Raw genomic sequence first — 19,213 nt, 5'->3', positions numbered from 1 at the left:
ATTTGCAATGTGGTATTGTCATTTTTTGCTGAAATGAAAGATTTTCTTTGTCTTTCAGAATTTTCTGACATAATGTTGTGTATTGATATTTTATCACAAGTCATTAAAACAAATGTTCGCTATTTCTTTGTGTAGTGGACTAAAACATGGAGGATATCTGGTCGAAGCAAGTTTCCCGGTTGAAGAAAGGCACTTGGAGAGGGGAGGATGGTGGACTTACTGGTATGGAGTAAAACAGCGAAAAAAAGAAATAACTGAAATTACCACCAGAGACATTCAAATTCCTTTGGACCAGAACATTAAAGGTAACAATAAACAATTCACCATTTGGCTCCAGCATGGGGACCCACTTCCGTCGTCCCGAGCCTTAAACACAATCCACCTGTGTTTCCTTTAGAGCTGCACCTTTACGAAGGCTTCATCCCTCGTCTGAACATGCAGAGAGGTATTTGGCAAAGTGGCCTTCGAGTGCTCGGCTTGCAGCAGTCGAGTGGTGTCGAGGTCTCGGACGCCTGGCAGGCCTCGGCGACCCACCTGCTGACCCGGATCTTCCAGAAGTGGACCCCGGCGGACAAACAGAGCACCGAGAGCTTCTGCTACAGCTTGGACCATTTCAGGAGGAGTCTCGGTTCTGCACACGAGAGGATGGCATTCCCGGACCAATCACGACCCCCCATGGTCAAGGTCGGTGCAACAGGAAGCAATCGTCTGATAAGACGTCCGGTGTTCCACCAGTAACCAAATGTTTCTTTCTATTCGAAGACGTCAGACCTGATTGAAGAGGCTTTGGTTCAGATGTTGAAAGGAGAGCCGAACGAGAAGCTCCCAGCAGGCAGCTGGAGGGGCACCAGTCCTCTGGTCCGGGGCCTGAGTGTGTTCCTGGTCAGCAGACGTTGTAACATCAACCTTGGGGGGAAAGGCTGGGCTGATCTGTGTCTCCTGGTGTCCTCGGGGGCCACGATGGACAAGGAAAACCTGGACTCTTTGCTCAGTTCTTTCCAACAGCCACAATAGTAAGTTACCTGGTGTATGACCTGGTGTATGACCTGGAGTGTGACCTGGTGTATGACCTGGAGTGTGACCTGGTGTATGACCTGGAGTGTGACCTTGTGTATGACCTGGAGTGTGACCTGGTGTATGACCTGGTGTATGACCTGGTGTATGACCTGGTGTATGACCTGGAGTGTGACCTGGTTTCTAACCTGGTGTGTGACCTGGTGTATGACCTGGTGTATGACCTGGTGTGTGACCTGGTGTGTGACCTGGTGTATGACCTGGTGTATGACCTGGTGTGTGACCTGGTGTGTGACCTGGTGTGTGACCTGGTGTATGACCTGGTGTGTGACCTGGTGTGTGACCTGGTGTGTGACCTGGTGAATGACCTGGTGTATGACCTGGTGTATGAACCGGTGTATGACCTGGTGTGTGACCTGTTGTGTGACCTGGTGTGTGACCTGGTGTATGACCTGGTGTGTGACCTGTTGTGTGACCTGGTGTGTGACCTGGTGTGTGACCATGTGTGTGACCTGGTGTGTGACCTGGTGAATGGCCATGTGTATGACCTGGTGTATGACCTGGTGTGTGACCTGATGTATGACCTGGTGTGTGACCTGATGTATGACCTGGTGTATGACCTGGTGTGTGGCCTGGTGTATGACCATGTGTGTGACCTGGTGTATGACCCGGTGTATGACCCGGTGTATGACCTGGTGTGTGACCTGGTGTATGACCTGGTGTATGACCTGGTGTATGACCAAGTGTGTGACCTGGTGTATGACCTGGTGTATGACCAAGTGTGTGACCTGGTGAATGACCTGGTGTATGACTTGGTGTATGACCAAGTGTGTGACCTGGTGTATGACTTGGTGTATGACCAAGTGTGTGACCTGGTGTATGACTTGGTGTATGACCAAGTGTGTGACCTGGTGTATGACCTGGTGTATGACCTGGTGTATGACCTGGTGTATGACCTGGTGTATGACCTGGTGTATGACCAAGTGTGTGACCTGGTGTATGACCTGGTGTATGACCAAGTGTGTGACCTGGTGAATGACCTGGTGTATGACTTGGTGTATGACCAAGTGTGTGACCTGGTGTATGACCAAGTGTGTGACCTGGTGTATGACCTGGTGTATGACCAAGTGTGTGACCTGGTGAATGACCGAGTGTATGACTTGGTGTATGACCTGGTGTGTGACCTGGTGTATGACCTGGTTTGTGACCTGGTGTGTGACCCGGTGTATGACCTGGTGTATGACCCGGTGTATGACCTGGTGTATGACCCGGTGTATGACCTGGTGTATGACCATGTGTGTGACATGTTCTCTGCCCGTGTCGCCCCGTCAGCGTCCTGGTGGGTCTGATGAACCACTGTTTGCAGTACACGGTGTCGGAGATGGTGCTGCTGGTTCCTCTGCTCCTCAGACTCCGGCAGCCGGGAGCCGAGGCTCAGAAAGTGGGTCCAGCTGTGGAGGAGGAGAACTGGTCCGGACTAGAAGCGGTCTATTTCTGCAGGTTCAGGGAGAAAATGCAGAACCAGCCTGACAAAAGGAAGTGAGTTCGACTCTTTCTTTACCTTAAAAAAAAGTGCATCATTAAGAAACCCCAAACCATTTTGTTTCAGCTGAAATCAACAATTCTGGGTATTTAGTAGTTTGCTTGATGGATTAAGGTTAAAATATGGATATTTTAATGCAAAATATTACATGTTTTTTTTTTAGGAATGTGCATAGCATAGCCCTGCTGTTGCAAGTTAATTTTACTATTGGCTGATCTGGAGCCAGGTGACGGTGACGTTCCCCTTTAAATAACACGTTGCTGCTCCACAGGAGAATGCTGAGTCTGATCCAGACGCACTTACCTGAGGCAAAAGAGTCACCGTTGCTCCTGATCAGCTGGTCGGCTCTGGTTCCGTTCGAGGATCTCCCTGAATTTTCTGAACTGACGGGAATCCCTGCCGAACACCTGATCCAGAGTCTGTTGTACCGGCTGAAAAAATGTGGCGAGTCGAGCGATCTCAACAGACCACAGGAGATTGTGAAGGTAGAAAAAAACGAACGTAAACAAATAAGATATTTAGCATTTAAAATAACTTGTTTCATCGTTAAAATGTTCTATATATGCAGAAAACGCTGAGCCGAATCCTGCTGCAGGTGGACCAAGAGAAGGACCGGTAAGGACGTCTGAAAACACTGATGCACGGCGGTCCTCCTTCTCTTGTGTAACCTCTTTGCTTCGTGTCTGTAGAATGATCGAATGTGGAAACGTCAAGCCGGCCTTCCTGAGCAGCGTCGGTCTGGTGAGCAGCACGTGCCAACTCGTGCGACTCGTCCCGTGGTACGAGTCGGCGGTCCTGTCCTACCGGCTGCTGGTGAAGATGGCCGAGATGTTGGAGGCCAAACTGAGAAGCGAGGTAGTCGTCTCTTCGTCGTGTCCTCCGACCGCTTCGCTACTGAACAACTTTAATTCACTTTGTTACTTTTTGTGCCTTTCAGTCCTCAGACGAAGAGTTTGAACCCCTGAAGCAGAAATTGTTGGACGACCTCCAAACTACAGAGCAGCGAATAACTGAGTGGAGAGACGAACTGCTGCAAAAACCCCTCGTAACGACGACGGCGGTAAACTTTCTCAACTATCCGAAGGAAATCGAGGTACGCGGTTCAACGGAGAATCAGTCCTTCTCATTTATTATTATTTAACTAAGACAATCTCAACAAGATTAAGAATCTCTTCGACAAGGTGCATCCTGATGTCATCTCGACACATAAAACAGATGTAAAAAAACAGCAAAAAGTTAAAAAAAGCATAAAAACGTAAAAAAAAAGAAAAGAGATGCCATAACAAACAAATTACGTCAACCAAAGAATTCAGTGTCATGATAAATACTTTCAGTAGTCAAATGATCATTAATCCTGCTAATCCGTGCTCATCAAATATTCTAAAATGTCTCTATAGCCTTACAAATATTGACGATATGCTTCTCAATATTTGTCGGTGCATCAACAATTTATCTATTTGATCTGAAATAACGGTGGTCCTGGAGTGAATACGAGTTTCACGTCGTCCTCCTACTTGTCACACGAAGTTTCAGTTGGTTGCATTCTGTAAACTCACAGCTAGATGTCGCCAAATCTGACACACTGAAAGTAAAACACTGTTTTTGTATTTCAGGATTGTTTTACTAATTAAATGTATCGTGGCCCCCGAGGACACCAAATGTATAGATTTGTTGATGCACTTAAATTTCTCCTCAGATGTGGGATGCGCTGCTGAAGGTGGAATGCTCTCTTGAGGAGGTTTCGTCCCGTTGGAGGCGGAGCCTGCAGAAAGACCTGAAGAAGAGGATCTACCAGGTCAGCGAGCGTCTATTGATCAAATGTAGAAAAGACACTTTTTGAATTGTTTCAGTGACATCTGAGGCTCAAACCTGGATGATCTAATGTAATGATGTTTTCCCGGCAGGCGAGTGAGGAGGACCAAGTGCTGCTCTGCTGCCTCGACTCGTCCGTGGCGGCCATCAGGAGGAGCGGCGACGTCGTACAGACCTGTTTCCACGAGCTGAGTCAGTCTGCCATCAAGACAATCTGCCAGGTACAGCTGGACTTTATCCTGTGGCCTGAGCTCTTGGTTCTTTTAGACTCATAAATTGTAGCTACATTTCACATCATTATTATGTTAAAAGAACAAATGAATAAATTATCCTACGTTTATGTTTTCAGAGAGAGCAGGAGGGAGACCTGATGCAGAGTCTCATCTCTAGGGTGAAGAACCCCCCTGATGTCGTCCTGTCTGCTGTTTTGATTGAATCAGCTGCACGGTTCAGAGACCGGCCGGTTGTCCAGCTGCTGGACCCACAGTCCGCCATGAACCCCCTGCTCTCTCACAGTACCTTATCTCTTTATTCACCTCATACATCTCTGTATTTTCTTTTTCTTATTTTCTCTGTTTTTCTAACTTTCTAATGCCATTGTTGTGGTCCAGCTGAGTGGAAGTCGATCCAGGTGGATGACACTGCAGGGCAGGTGGTCCACAGCTGTGTGACTGTGCTGCAGTCTCTGGTGGAGTCTCTGGTCCAGGGACACGTCCCCCTGGGACACCTACAGACCTGCCTGAAGTATACCAAGCAGTTTAAGAGTCTTCATCAGCAGTGTAAGAACCGTAACAAGCGTTAAGCCTACAATGATTCCTGCTTTAAATAGCCCCTTATTGGGGGGAAAAACTGTGCTAATTAATAAAAGCTGTATCGTGTCTTCCACAGACAAGAAAAACACCAAATGTGAGACGGTTCCTGTCAGTGCAGATGCTGTTTTCGCTCAGCGAGAGAAGGAATTAAACTCTTTCATGCAGCGGAAACGGCAGATGGAAACACTAATAAAGATGGTAGCCAAGGTTACAGACAGCATCACAGGTAAACGAGTACAACTTCAATTTAGTTAAACGGCCAGTGTGTAGGGTTTGGCGGCATCTAGCAATGTGGCTGCAGATTTAAACCAACTGAATACCCGTCTGCTCCAGAACCATGGTGTCACCATACCATAATAACACTGCTTCAGTAGCAACGTTGGACAGGTGGCGTTACCCCGGTTTTGCATTCTGCGACTCATGTTTCCACAGTTTCACAGAATGACAGTGGCCTTCAGGTAACGTAGAAATATGAGAAGTTCTCTTGAGAGCCCTTGTTTGGCTTTGTCCCTTCTGGGCTACTGTAGAAATATGGCAGGCTCCCTGAAGCGGACCTGCTCTATATGGAGATATGAATGGTAGGGATACCATTGTTGGGTATCAGGTCCAATACCGTGCTTAGGTTCTCGATAAACTACCACGCCCGATACCAATAACGCAAGTGCATTTTGGGTACAGTTTATTTGACAGAACCTGTCTTGTTGTAAAGTGAAGGGGGTTAGGCCCCAAAGTTAGCAACAAATCTGGCTGCTCCGGCTCACTTAAGGTAGACTGACTTTTAAGGTGGACCAGCACTATTCTCGAATTGATAAGCTGCTCCTCTGAGCTTTTTTATCTTTAATATTTATTTTAATTAATTTAATTGTTAAACTGATAGCAGGTTAAACAGTTCATTATTAACATTCCTACTGCAAACTCTGCTCTGTTGTATCAGGAAAACACAAAGTTGAATGTTAAATGTTATTTTTTATTTGTTAGCGACTGTCCTTTCAGAAAGTCTAACTTAGGCTTTAGTTTCAGGTGATCATATACAGTACTTATGAATTTTATATTCCATGTCTGCTCATAGATCCTCTGAAAAGCTAAACTCCGGCCCTTTAAATCAAAGATCTTTAGCCAACAGTTGCGTTATGTGTTGTGGATTTATCGTACGTCTTCATCAGTAACATGCTCCTCATTTAAACAGTTCCTGAGATGTCGGCTCTCGAGACGCAGCTCAATGCAGACCTCCAGAATGTGAGCCTGAACAAACTGGTGCTCGTTCAGCCCTTTGATGCTGAGGGGAAGCTGGCGAAGGCGGGCCCCTCCCAGTTCCTCTGGAGTAACACCAGTTTGAACATCCTCAAAATGGCCCGCGAGATGCACAAACTGAGTCACAGCAACCTGATTCTGTCTTCCTGGGTGGAGAGGGCTGCGTATCTGGCGTTGACGAGCCAAACCTGCTCAGGCCCTGTTCCGGTCACCTTAACAGAGATCTACGAAAACATCTGGCAGCCGCTGCTGGCGGAGTTCTGTCAGCTCGGTGTCAGCATCGCAAATGCAGACATCACTTTCAGGGAGGTCGATCAGGTTTTGGTGAAGTCTGGCGACCAGGGTGACGGGAAGCTGATGGAGAGGGAGCTGAGTCTGATGCACGAGACAGCCTGTGAGTCCGGACAGATCGGACCTGAGGGGAAATGGGTGGAGCCGAGAATGGCTCAGATCCAGGAGTACCGACAGCTCCACGAGGCCGCGGCTGCAGCCAGCGCGTTGCTGAGAATAGCTGAAAGGATGAAGCTTTCTGGGAACCTCACAGAAATCGACACACTCAGCCAACTGGTAAACGTCTTGTTGATTTATTACATTTTGATTTAAGGACATTTCAAACATTATATAAATGAATAGCAGGTGGGGAAAAGTGACATTTTTTAAATATTACACACAGCTGCATAATGATTACATTTGTAAATCTGTCGCACTATTTCACTTGGTTTTCTTTTGAAGAAAAAGTATTTGAGTTGTATGCACGGCTCCTCCACAGGAAGAAGACACCTTTAAGCAGAGGGCCCTTGGGTCCCTCAGTGACGATCTGCTTCGTGCCAAACGCCAACTCTCTTCCGTCACCAGGCAGCACACCGCCTGCCTGGAAGAGTTTCTAGCGAGCCAGACTCTGGTCACCTGGGTCAAAGAGAACCTAAAAAGTGAGGGGGAAGAAATCTCCACGTAAATGCAAAAACATTAATTGTCTTTAGGTTGTTTTTTGCCTGCTCACCTCTATGCCAACTCAACAGATATGAGCGATGTGAAGGTGTATGTGGACCTGGCGTCCATATCTGCTGGAGAGAACGATGCCGAGATCGACCAGGTGGCCTGTTTCCACGATGCGGTGATGGGTTACGCACCTCTGCTCTACTCCCTCCCCCCTGGGGCCGGCTTTGAAAAGTTCATGAAGTGTGCTCAGCAGGTGTGGGACACCCAAAACAGAGACGAGAAGCTACCGGACAAATTGGTATAAACCTCCCCCGTACTTGTAGGTAGAACCAGAAGCCCTTTTTCTGTAGCAGATCATGACGCATCTCCGTTTTCCAGAGAGAGTCGACCCGCTTGCTGAGCTGGCTGAAGGCCCTGAAGGAGACCCACGGCTCCGTGGAACAGTCCTCCCTCTCCCTGGCTTCTTCTATCAACGCTCACGGAGTTTATAACATTGGATGGTCTCACCGCAACACAGAGAAGGTCAGCGATAGATCAAACATACCAGGATGTACGGCCTCGCTGACCCAGTTCATCTTAATCATTTAAGATATTTACATATTTTCTTGCGTCTTGCCTGCAGAGATGTTTACAAAGTATGGTGCAGGTCACGGTGAAGAAGGATGCAGAGGAGAAGAGCTACAAGCTGGAGGAGCTGCTGGAGCTGCAGAACAAACTCATGCTCATGTCGTCCAAAGGGGAGCACGGCCGAGAGCAAGTCAACAGGTTCACCGAGGTCGGCGGCATTTGGTGTAACTTTGGGTTACGTTGGGGATGTTTGGACTACTGAGCACCTTGAGTTATCTCTTGCTCCAACAGATTATTTTATGTTTTTAAGTGATGAAATTGAATTATATAGTAGCACAGGGTGTATATTTGGTGATATTAAGCCATAACTTTATTGTAAGGTGATCAGACTTCTTGGTTTGTCCACGATTGTCCCGCTTTCGAGTCTAGAGTCTCGAGTCCCAATATCTGTAACACACTTAAAAACTAAAAAAAAAAATATTATTCCCATTTTGTGTGAAAGTACCCAAGACACAAAAACAGGAAAAAAAACACCCCTAGTGTGTAAAATGATCGAAAAGTGTGTTAATGATCTATTCGAGATTAACTGAATAAATCCCTATTCTCTTGTCCACATGCGCTGCAGGTTTTCGAAGGAGTTCAGCGACTGGGCAACACCCTTCTTCAAATGCAAACATCCGGCAACATGCTGTTCAGGGATTGGCAGGCCGAGGTCCAGTGCTGCCCACAACAGCAACCGTGCATCAGAGCCACCTTCTCGTCCCTGCGGGGTAAAGAGATGGCGTACAACGGCGAGGTGACGCAGCAGCTGCATGAGCTGGCCAAATCCATGGATGGCTGCGAAAAGGAATGGCGCTCCTTCATAAGCGAGATGCGCACCAACTTCAAGTTGCTGAACCACTACACCTCGGAGCAGATGGTGTACCTGTGCCACTGGATACACAAAGTGTGTCAACGGCAGGTGGCGGTTCCTCCACAGTTATGGCTTTTACTTTTTCCCATAAAGCCTCAGTGCACTCTAACTGATGTCAGAATAGCTTACCATAAAGCAGCAAGTGCGACCTCAAAGCATGATGAACTGAAAGATGTGGAGTTTGACATCGAAGACCAATTGGTGTTGGATCCTTCGATGGACTTGATGCAAGCTTCGCCAGGAGACGCTGAAGAGGAAATGGACGAGGCTCCTGATTTGATGGAGCTTTGCTCAGAGGATGAAGGCATCATAAAATGCGACGATGACGCTGCTGGAGGCTCACGACTTGGACAAACCGATGGCACCAGGAAGTGCGATGAGGACAGTCTTGAAAAACTCTGGTGTAACTTCAAGGATGACATGCCACAGTACCTCGATGAGCACTTGGACATCTCGTCTCTGGCCCACTTCCTCTCCTGCCTCTCTGACATGGACCAGCAGCACACGATCAGGAACCTTTCACCGGTTCTCCAGGAGGGGAAGCCTAATCTTGTGCTCTGTCCCAGTGCAGAAGTTTTCATCACCGTCATATCTTTTTACATGCAAAGTCCCGAGCAGCCTCTTCCATCTACCGACGAGGTTCTAGTCTGCAGGGAGGAAACCACAGAGGAAGATGTGGAGATCTTTCTACGCCGAGCTCTCGGCCAAGGATCCGGAAAGGACTGGCAGAAGATATACACTCTCGTCAATCCAGGGCTCCTGGGATACGATGTCAGTGTGGCCTTGGGGGACTTCTTTGAGGGCCTTGAGAGAACTGCCAACCCGCATTATCGCCTCATGATAGTCAGTCCAGTTGGGCACCAACACAGATATGTGCCCTCTTTCTTCAGCAATGACAAAGTACAGGCTAGCGTGACTCTAACGGCTGAGAAAGCCAGAAAATATCTACATCACCACTTCAAACAAAACATGCTCCCACAAAACCCTGTTGCACAGGTTTCTCCAGATCAGCTCTCAGTCTGGATGGTGTCATCGGTACGCCCTGCAGTAGGTAAGGGTGACCCTTACTGGCATGCCATTACGAAAAATGATCATACAATGGTGGTAAAGAATAGAAATCGTTTTCAAAAACTGCGTTGTTTTGTTAAATGCTGTCACTTGAAAACATTACAATATTAAGTTAAAGAAGGGGGCTTTCAGTTACAACATGTATATTGATTCATTAAAAATGTCCCTGACAGATTACATGTTTTTGTCTTATCAACAGGGAAATCTCTTTATGTCGATCGTTTATTTGAGAAGTTCCAGCAGAAATCTCCCAGAGCAGAACATATCAGGATGAGACTGATTGAGCCATGCGTTGATATTGACTCTTTGATTAAGAGTCTATCGGAGAAACTGGAACCCTTGAGAGACCAGGACCCTGTTCTCCTGCACATTGACACGGCTGGAGTGAGTATGGAAGCATTTAACTTGGACTTTCACTGATCTCTGTTGTTGGTTGTTGTACTTGAGTCTTCTTGTTCACTTGTGTTCCCTGTCAGGTTCGCTCAGGTCTGGAGGAGCTCCTGTTTCATCTGTTGGTTCTGGGCTGTTTGAGCGACAGCCATGGCGTGCTATGGAGAAGAAATGTTGCCCATTTGATCACGGTTGAGGTCCTGAGAACGTACAGATCCACTCAAAACCAGCCAAAGGAGGTATTACTTTTTCTTTTGGTCTTTTTCAGATAACCGTCAGGAAATCTAGTTTTAAAAGTTCATGTGGTACAAATCTTCAGACATTAAACAAGACTGGACACCTATAATGTTTTAGCCGTCAAGTCAAAGCTTTCAAGAAAAGCATGTTCTTATATTTCATATCACTTAGCATTGAAAAGGGTAGAAGAACACTTGCATTAGTGACCATGCAGTCATGTTGTAGAACCCACTTCAAACTGTTTACTGTGGTCATTTGACTGGTAAAAAAGAAAATGGTGTTTGCTGTTAGTTGTTATGGTGACAACACATGGCAGTGGGGCCGGGAAGAGAGTCAACACAGAACACGACTGATGGCTGGCTAGTTAGCTAGGTGGCTGGTGAGTTAGCTAGGTAGTGTAGCATTTTGGCATGGCATAATTAGCAAGCTAGCCAACTAACTAACCAACTGGCCACGTAACTGGTTACAAAGAGCAGGACAACGCTGTCACTCATCCAGCAATAGCAATGTGCTAATGACCTTGAGGAGCTAGTAGCTAGAAAAGCACTATATAAATGCATTTTGCCATATTATGTAGTTCATACTCACCTGCTTGTATTAACGTGGGGCCACATTGATGTTTGAATACAATGCCTTCAATTTCCACTTATTTACAAGCATTTTTTCAATTATTTAAACAGTTAAGTCTGAGGTCTTGAGATGTTTTTGAAGTTTCAGATTAGGGGGTTCTGACTCTTTTTTGAAAGAAATTTCAATCTGACAAAAATGACACCAGGCTACAATTGATTTCACAAATCAATGTGCTGAATTTGTTCACACAGATGAAGCTTGGACTTCTTGACATTCTGCCGACCATCCATTGTAGGCCTCCAACAGAAGTGAAGCAGTTGTTGGCCAGTAGAAGGGTGTCAACAAAACAGACCTTCGATCCACTCATGGATGAGCAGGAGTTTTGCAGTGAGGGTATACAAAGACCCTATCAGTACTTAAAGCTCTACAGACAGAATCAGAATCTGGATGGTTTTAAATACCGGGAAGGGTCCAAAATGGGGGATCCCATTGATTGCATCAGTCACTTTCTTTTTTACTGTGGAATGCAAGATCCGTCTTGGGCTGAGCTGAAGAACTTCTCCTGGTTCCTCAATGTTCAACTGAAAGACTGTGAGAACTCAGTTTTCTGTGATCCAGAATTTCTAGCAGACCAGCTACCTGGTTTCAAGGGCTTCATTGTGAAGTTCATGATTCTAATGTCAAGAGATTTCTCCTCACCATCTCTGGATACCTCTGATGAAAGTGCCATGCGTCACATTGAAAACAGTCTGGAGGATGACCATCTTCTTGCCCGTATGACAATTCGTAAGCACTGGGAAAATGAGTCTCATCCATACATTTTCTTCAATGCAGACCGATACTCAATGTCTTTCCTCGGCTTTAATGTGATATGGAGGCAAAACACACTCAATGCAGTTGACCCTCGAAGCCACAAGGTCCTGATAGAAAATGTGATGTCACAAAACCTTTTTCAAGATTTGGAACGGCAAAGGATCTCTCTCACTGAAGACTTCGATCAGTTGGAACGGCCGGACAAAATCAAAAGGATTTCATGCGTTGTTGGCGCAAAGAAAGGAATCATGAACAGAAGCTTTGATCCAGACCCAACATATGAGCTCACTGCTGACAATGTGATGAAGATGTTGGCCATACACATGAGATTCAGGTGTGGAATCCCAGTTGTAATCATGGGAGAGACCGGCTGTGGAAAAACTCGATTAGTCCGTTTTCTTTGTGCTCTGCAGAGGGAGGAAAAACCAGTAGAGAACATGGTACTTGTCAAGGTACATGGTGGAACTACAGCAGGGATGATCTACAGAAAGGTGAGGGAGGCAGAGCTACTTGCTGAAAAGAACCGCAGAATGCACAAGCTCGACACCATTTTGTTCTTTGACGAAGGCAACACCACAGAGGCCATTTTTGCCATCAAGGAAATCCTGTGTGACCAATCAATGAAAGGGGAACCTCTCAAGACAGACAGTGGCTTGAAAATCATAGCTGCTTGCAATCCATACAGGAAGCACTCACCTGAAATGGTGAAACGTTTGGAACGTGCTGGTTTAGGATACAGGGTGAAGGCAGATGAAACAGAAGACCGCCTTGGCAAAGTCCCTCTGCGGCAGCTGGTGTACAGAGTTCATCCTCTACCTCCAAGCATGGCTTCTTTGGTGTGGGACTTTGGTCAGTTGAGTGATTCAACTGAACTTTCCTACATCAAACAGATTGTCCAGAAGCAAGTTGATGACCATCGTTTGCCAGGGGTCTGCAAAGACATAATTTCAAATGTGCTGGCAGCCTCCCAAGAATACATGCGAAGTCGGAAAAATGAGTGCAGTTTTGTGAGTCTCAGAGATGTTGAGAGGTCTATGAAAGTGCTAGTTTGGTTTTACCAGCACAGCGAGGTCTTTTTCAACAACTACTCTCATCTCAGTGCGTCTCAAAAAACACTGAAATGCTTGATACTTTCAGTTGGAGTCTGTTACTACCCATCTCTCGTGGACAAAGAGCAGTACCTCTCTGTAATTTGTCAGAGCTTTCCAGACCCTTTCTGCTCTTCAGAAGCATTGCAGGAAGAGATATCGTCGTGTCAGGATTTCTTCCTTCAGAACATACAGACAAGGGAGACCATAGCCAAAAATGTTGCCCTCAAAGAGAATGTGTTTCTCATGGTGGTTTGCATTGAGCTCAGGATCCCACTCTTTCTGGTTGGCAAACCAGGCAGCTCTAAGTCGCTTGCCAAAACAGTGGTTGCTGATGCCATGCAGGGCCAGAACTCCCCCTGTGAACTGTTCAAGAAACTCAAGCAAGTTCATATGGTGTCCTTCCAGTGCAGTCCTCATTCAAGTCCAGAGGGTATCATAGGGACATTCAGGAACTGTGCCCGTTTCCAGAAGGACAAAAACATGGACGAATATGTATCTGTCGTGGTACTTGATGAGATTGGACTTGCAGAAGATTCTCCTCAGATGCCCCTGAAGACCCTTCACCCTCTCTTGGAGGATGGTTGCATTGACACTGACAAGCCAGATCCACACATGAAGGTTGGCTTTGTTGGCATTTCCAACTGGGCTCTTGACCCAGCAAAGATGAACAGGGGAATATTTGTGTCAAGATGGGATCCGAGTGAGAATGAACTTGTGGAAACTGCCAAGGGAATTTGTTCATCCTCCAGGCAAATTCTGTTGCAAATCCTACACCTATTCCCATCTTTGGCAAAGGCCTTTTTGAACATCTGTAATGAGACCACAAAGAATCAGTTCTTTGGTCTAAGGGATTATTATAGCTTAGTCAAAATGCTATTTGCTGTCGTCAAAGCAACACAACAAGAGCCAGATGGTGGGCAGTTGGTTGAGGCCATCTTGCGTAACTTCAGTGGACAACCAGAGGGTTTTGACCCTGTCATATTTTTCCAAGAGGTTCTTCAAAACATAATGGAAATCCCCAGACCAAGCACCTTGACAATGGTGAAGAAGAATCTTGACTATGACACCAACCACGAGAGCCGTTATCTCCTTTTGCTGACCACCAACAATGCAGCTCTCCATATCCTCCAACAACAAATCTTTGCCAACGGAGACTATCAACTGCCTGAAATAGTCTTTGGCTCTGGATTCCCAAAGGACCAGGAATATGCCCAAATCTGCCGGAATGTAAACCGGGTGAAAACGTGCATGGAGACCGGGCGTACTGTCATCCTCCTGAACATGCAAAATCTTTATGAAAGCCTGTACGATGCCTTGAACCAGTACTATGTTTACCTCAGTAAGCAGCAATACGTTGATCTTGGTCTTGGCTCCCACAGAGTCAAATGTCGTGTGCATACAAACTTTAGACTGGTAGTAGTAGAGGACCAAAATAAGGTGTATGAACACTTCCCCATGCCCCTCATCAACAGGCTTGAAAAGCACAGGGTGGACAGGAGTACTGACTTAGAACCATGGCAACACAGGGTTCTCCACAAACTGAAGGAGTGGGTGAAGGAATTCTCAGGTGAAGCCTCAGAGGATTTCAAGCTGTCTGACATTTTTGTAGGCTACCATGGAGATGCCTGTGCCAGCGCTCTTCTACAGGCACTAGAAAGGAGAGTACAAAAAGTCGAAGACAGTGCACTAAGACAATACCAACAGAATGAAAAAGATGACTCACTGGGAGATGATGGACCAAACAAAATATTTGCATCAAATTCCAACGAACAGGAAGAGGTAACTGAGAAGGAGGACAATCAGTTGGGTGATGCGATGGACATAGAGAGTGCTGGAGAAGTGCAAGCAACTGAATCAATGGAAAAGAATGATGAGGATTCACCTGAGAGCGAAGAATTAATGAAGACAGAAATCACTGTCAGGTCTGCTGGAGAAAATGAGGAAGAAGTCGTCTTCAATCTTGCAAAATGTCTCCTTTTGAACTGTGCCACCCCTGACGCTGTCATGAGGCTCAAGTACTCAGAGTTGGCATACCAGGAGAAGGAGAAACTCCAGAGAATGTACTTCCACCAACAGCATCACCATTCCCTCCGAAATTTCCTGGAAGATTGCCTGAAAGAACACCAGGGGTCCAGCAAGTTTCTTGAGGTAGGCTGTAAACCATTGCACCATTTTGGTTTTCATCACTTCTTTACAATTTGTACTAATTGTTGACATCACTGTCCACTTTGTGGTTTTGCACAGATAACTACATTCTCCAGCTTACTTACCAAATCAGATCTCAGGGTTGTAGCCCATGCTCTAGGACTGCATACGGACCGACTCCTCCTACTCTCGCTCCACCAGTTTGACACTGAGGTGTCCTTCTGTAACAAGATACGGTACTAACTATTCAGATTACAGCAGAATGGCTTTTAAATGTTATGTTCATCTATTAATCTTCCTTGTGAAGCTAATTTTGCATTACTTGCTCAAGCTGCTCACGAAAATTGAGTTGAAATATTTCAACTTGAACTTGTGGCAACAAGTTGAAATATTTCAGCTTGCTCAAGCTGCTCACGAAAATTGAGTTGAAATATTTCAACTTGTGGCAACAAGCAAATAACGGTAATTCTGTGTTTCCCTGCCCAGCGTCAGCCAGCGCAAATTTATGTCTATTATTACGTTTGCATTGACTTTGCATGCAATGGAGCCACATATTTCAGCATTAATGTCCTTTCTATTTCAGGGGCTTCCTTCAAGATGCTGGCCCCTCGCTTCACATCCTGTTCATCCAGATTGACCTTGAGGAATCCCACTGCATTGATGAGCTCATAGCATCAGCAAAGTAGGGCTTAGTGTCAAGACCCTGAACACTTGCAAAGTGATTTTCTGAATGCTCAGTTGAAAGAAGGACATTACAGGTATTTCAGGTACGATGTGTTCATGATGTCATCTCCCTCTAGATATTGCACCATGAATTACTTGATGTCACTGGTGCATCAGACCTGTTGGGTGATTTTCATCGTGAAGGTTTCTAGGATCCAGAGTCAAGCTCAGTACATTGGTTTCCAAGGAGGTGAGTCATACGTGGAATATGATGTTTATTGCAAAACAGTTATTTGCTGACTGCATTGTATACACGTTGTATAACAAAATTAAAGGAAAATGTTGTCTTTCGCATCATAGGAATCTGGCACTCTGTCCATATTGATGACCTGAGGGATTCAGAGGACATGAGCCTGAACCTGCTGGTTTTCTGTGGAACTCTCATTAGCAACCTGCTCAACCCTGCACTCTCAGGTAGAAACTGTACACCTTCTTGGTTTTAGGAAGGGTGTTGTATTACAAATGTGTTTAAATGTGTTTTTAACAGTAAAATAACCAGTATTCTTGATATCTAATAGAACAACATGAAGATGGAGAAACAGGTGGAAGAAAAGACTCTCAGGTAGATACAAATCTGAGTTAAAAGCAAATAAACCTCATGTTCCTTTAAATGTGTAAAACAAATGTAACTGTATTTGTGTACAGGGAGATACAGCCCACCTCCACAGCCGATTCTTAGTGAGATCATGTATCCAAAAAGCGGTTGGTTTGCTGAGGGACCCTGATGGCGTGGTATCGCGAAGCATGCAGCGGATGCAAATCCTTCTGACTCTTCTGGGAACTGGTAAAGAGCAAATAGGAGGTAAATTACAGTCATTTGAGAATGATGTCTGTACATTAATATAGAATGTATCTGCAGGTTGCATGACAGGGTTTGTGTAACAAAACCAGGCGACTTTATATATAGAATTATTATATAGAAGTCTATGAGAAAAAGACCCTAATTCTCACTTGATTTATTATCTCAGTAAACACTAAACACTACTAAACATGGTCCCAATCTCTAGTTTCAAGTCTTCTTCAATCCAGCATGATGTTCATTTAGTACATTATGGTCCATTTAGAGTCCAACAGACCAGAAAGCAGGGGATGCTTTAGGGGCGGGGCTACATTGTGATTTTGACTCTGATGTGAAAACAAATACATTCTACTCATTTTGTTGCATCTTAAACTTGTTTTTAATGGATGTCCACTATATATCAAAGCTCACTTTCAGGAGGTGTTGCTGAGCAGACTGGCGGAGGCGTTGGCACAGAGAGAAGTGATGATGGGCTCTCCTAAGGAGTGGGTTAGCCGAGAAGCCAAGAAACGGCAGGCTCTGCAGGAGGGGGGCACTCTGAGGTAAAGTCACTTCACAAGAAACTTGAAAATTGTTTTGCTGTTTCTGGTTGATGATGTGGTCAAGTGCAGCAATCTTTTTGTGCCTTTAACTGACAGACATACTCTGTGGCGCTGCCTTCAGTCCACTGTCACCCCGATCTTGGCCAACATGTTGGAAGTTGTGGACAGGTATGCAAATCTGGATCTGCTCGCTGATGGCACCCTGAGCCAGGGCCTGCTAAAGCTGTGGTTGGACATCCTGGCAGATTCACAGGTTTTAAGCCTGACACCTCTTCAGAACCAAAGGTATCTTGGAATACTTGTTCTGTATAAATCCCACAGTGATTTTAAGGTCAGACACTAAAGGAAATAATCAAATCTGCCTCCATGACATGTCTTTGTTCTTACTAGTGGGGAGAAAACATCCAAAGTGCACATTTAGGTGTTTATTTTACCACTTTGTCAAAATATGGTACATGCTTACATCAGCTAGTACCAGCCAATTTCAACCAATGATATCATCCTTCCATCAATTAATCTGAAGCTAGAGAAGGAAATGAGCTGGTAATTCCAACCATTAAATCAAATTCCTTTCAGTCCTGTTCTACTCAGACTTATTTCACCATGCAGAAGACTTTCAAGACATTTTTCCCTTATTCAACCGTGTTATTGATTAATTGATTTGTAGTGAGTCCGACCAGGAAGTGCTGGTGCATCACTACTTCATGTTGGACGGTGAACAACAACCCTGCGCTGCCCCCTTCAGCTGGCTCATCAAAATGCACCTAGAAAGCTTGTGGGAGGAATCAGAATTCATGCCAGGTTTGTCGCTTCTTATAAACATCTGAACAGATGGAGTATATATACTGTATATATATACACGGTTTGGCTTTAAATGCTTCATTTGGCTCTTTGACTGTCGTTCAGTAACGGGAGCGGACAGCACTGGGAGGATCCTCCGGTTTGTGAGTGCCTTCGCCAGCAGCCGGCTTGGCGGTCACCTGCAGAAGCTCTCTGACGAGGAGAGACGGGAGTACGGCCGCCACTACCTTCGAGACTTCCTGCTGCTCTCACTGAACATCAAGTCAGAGGAGGAGCTCCGGGTAGGGGCATCATGAGCCACGCATGTAGGTGAAACGCAGGAACAGCCGGTAATAGTGCTTTTTTTATTTTTACAACCGTCACATACAGGTGCTCACCAGGGCCACGTTGGGATGCGTGTCTGAGCTTCAGACCTGCATAGGCGCCGTCACGGAGCTCGGTCCTGCCTGGATAATGGCCGCCTTCAAACATTTTGCCCCAAGACTGGACGCTCTCCGCCACATATTTCTGCTGCAGCCGCAGCTCATCACTGTGGTCTCTCAGCTGGAGTTCGAGAGGGAGCCGCAAGAAATGGTGAGAACAACCTTTTGGAATCTCGAAATTCAAATCTTGTTTTGGTGGTCAAAGGTCCATCCGGTTCCTGTTCACCCTGCTGTCGCCGTGCAAGAGATAAAGAAGTATCAGCCATCAGAGCAGCTTCTTCTCTTGAGTTCATCCTCCACCCTTCAACATACGATATAGTTTGTTTATTTTCTTATGTAGCAAAAATGGATCTACAAACTGGATGTTTGTGGCAAGATATCAGGGTTGCACAGCAAAAATGCACTTTGGGTGAACTGATTAGTCACCGTGACCTAAAAAAAAATACATTTTTGGCCATAAATCTAGAATTGATTTGCCTTAACTGTAAAGATGCTATCGTTTGGCAGGGGGAGGACATTGGAGTCCTGGGTATCTGTGTGGAGCAGACCAAACTACTGACCGTGACGTCGCTGCAAGAGTGCGAGTCCTTTGTGAGCCGAGTGGAGTTTCTGCAGCCGTGTCTGGATCGAGTGTTTGGACAGAGATACAGATCCCTCTGTAGCCCTGGTTCCCTGCAGCATCTGGACTCCATCCGGTGAGTCCGACCAGATGTTCTGCACAGCAAGGGGGGGGGGGGGGGGGAGTTTTCCGGTTTATTTAT

General features: G+C 45.8%; 1 protein-coding gene across 12 annotated transcripts in view; it reads left to right on the top strand.

Moving 5' to 3' along the window:
* rnf213b (ring finger protein 213b) overlaps nucleotides 1–19,213 on the top strand; it is a 39,884-nt gene that overhangs the window by 7,743 nt on the left and 12,928 nt on the right. For all 12 annotated transcript variants that reach the window (XM_084039459.1, XM_084039458.1, XM_084039460.1 and 9 more), the window contains 34 exons: nucleotides 136–305; nucleotides 398–684; nucleotides 763–1,013; nucleotides 2,347–2,553; nucleotides 2,829–3,042; nucleotides 3,126–3,172; nucleotides 3,247–3,412; nucleotides 3,495–3,650; nucleotides 4,254–4,352; nucleotides 4,462–4,590; nucleotides 4,719–4,884; nucleotides 4,981–5,148; nucleotides 5,258–5,407; nucleotides 6,368–6,999; nucleotides 7,202–7,361; nucleotides 7,452–7,669; nucleotides 7,750–7,893; nucleotides 7,994–8,146; nucleotides 8,564–9,902; nucleotides 10,119–10,303; nucleotides 10,396–10,548; nucleotides 11,368–15,168; nucleotides 15,265–15,401; nucleotides 15,749–15,847; nucleotides 15,966–16,078; nucleotides 16,189–16,302; nucleotides 16,407–16,450; nucleotides 16,534–16,690; nucleotides 17,094–17,229; nucleotides 17,326–17,514; nucleotides 17,897–18,030; nucleotides 18,136–18,311; nucleotides 18,400–18,603; nucleotides 18,960–19,147. In XM_084039459.1, the coding sequence (XP_083895585.1) occupies nucleotides 136–305; nucleotides 398–684; nucleotides 763–1,013; nucleotides 2,347–2,553; nucleotides 2,829–3,042; nucleotides 3,126–3,172; nucleotides 3,247–3,412; nucleotides 3,495–3,650; nucleotides 4,254–4,352; nucleotides 4,462–4,590; nucleotides 4,719–4,884; nucleotides 4,981–5,148; nucleotides 5,258–5,407; nucleotides 6,368–6,999; nucleotides 7,202–7,361; nucleotides 7,452–7,669; nucleotides 7,750–7,893; nucleotides 7,994–8,146; nucleotides 8,564–9,902; nucleotides 10,119–10,303; nucleotides 10,396–10,548; nucleotides 11,368–15,168; nucleotides 15,265–15,401; nucleotides 15,749–15,847; nucleotides 15,966–16,078; nucleotides 16,189–16,302; nucleotides 16,407–16,450; nucleotides 16,534–16,690; nucleotides 17,094–17,229; nucleotides 17,326–17,514; nucleotides 17,897–18,030; nucleotides 18,136–18,311; nucleotides 18,400–18,603; nucleotides 18,960–19,147 (10,686 nt within the window). The remainder of the gene's footprint in view (nucleotides 1–135; nucleotides 306–397; nucleotides 685–762; nucleotides 1,014–2,346; nucleotides 2,554–2,828; nucleotides 3,043–3,125; nucleotides 3,173–3,246; nucleotides 3,413–3,494; nucleotides 3,651–4,253; nucleotides 4,353–4,461; nucleotides 4,591–4,718; nucleotides 4,885–4,980; nucleotides 5,149–5,257; nucleotides 5,408–6,367; nucleotides 7,000–7,201; nucleotides 7,362–7,451; nucleotides 7,670–7,749; nucleotides 7,894–7,993; nucleotides 8,147–8,563; nucleotides 9,903–10,118; nucleotides 10,304–10,395; nucleotides 10,549–11,367; nucleotides 15,169–15,264; nucleotides 15,402–15,748; nucleotides 15,848–15,965; nucleotides 16,079–16,188; nucleotides 16,303–16,406; nucleotides 16,451–16,533; nucleotides 16,691–17,093; nucleotides 17,230–17,325; nucleotides 17,515–17,896; nucleotides 18,031–18,135; nucleotides 18,312–18,399; nucleotides 18,604–18,959; nucleotides 19,148–19,213) is intronic.

This window comes from Eutrigla gurnardus (assembly GCF_963514095.1).
Source record: "Eutrigla gurnardus genome assembly, chromosome: 22".
Classification (NCBI taxonomy): domain Eukaryota; kingdom Metazoa; phylum Chordata; class Actinopteri; order Perciformes; family Triglidae; genus Eutrigla; species Eutrigla gurnardus.
Note: the sequence above shows the minus strand (reverse complement) of the source record. Positions and strands in the feature narration are given on the sequence as shown.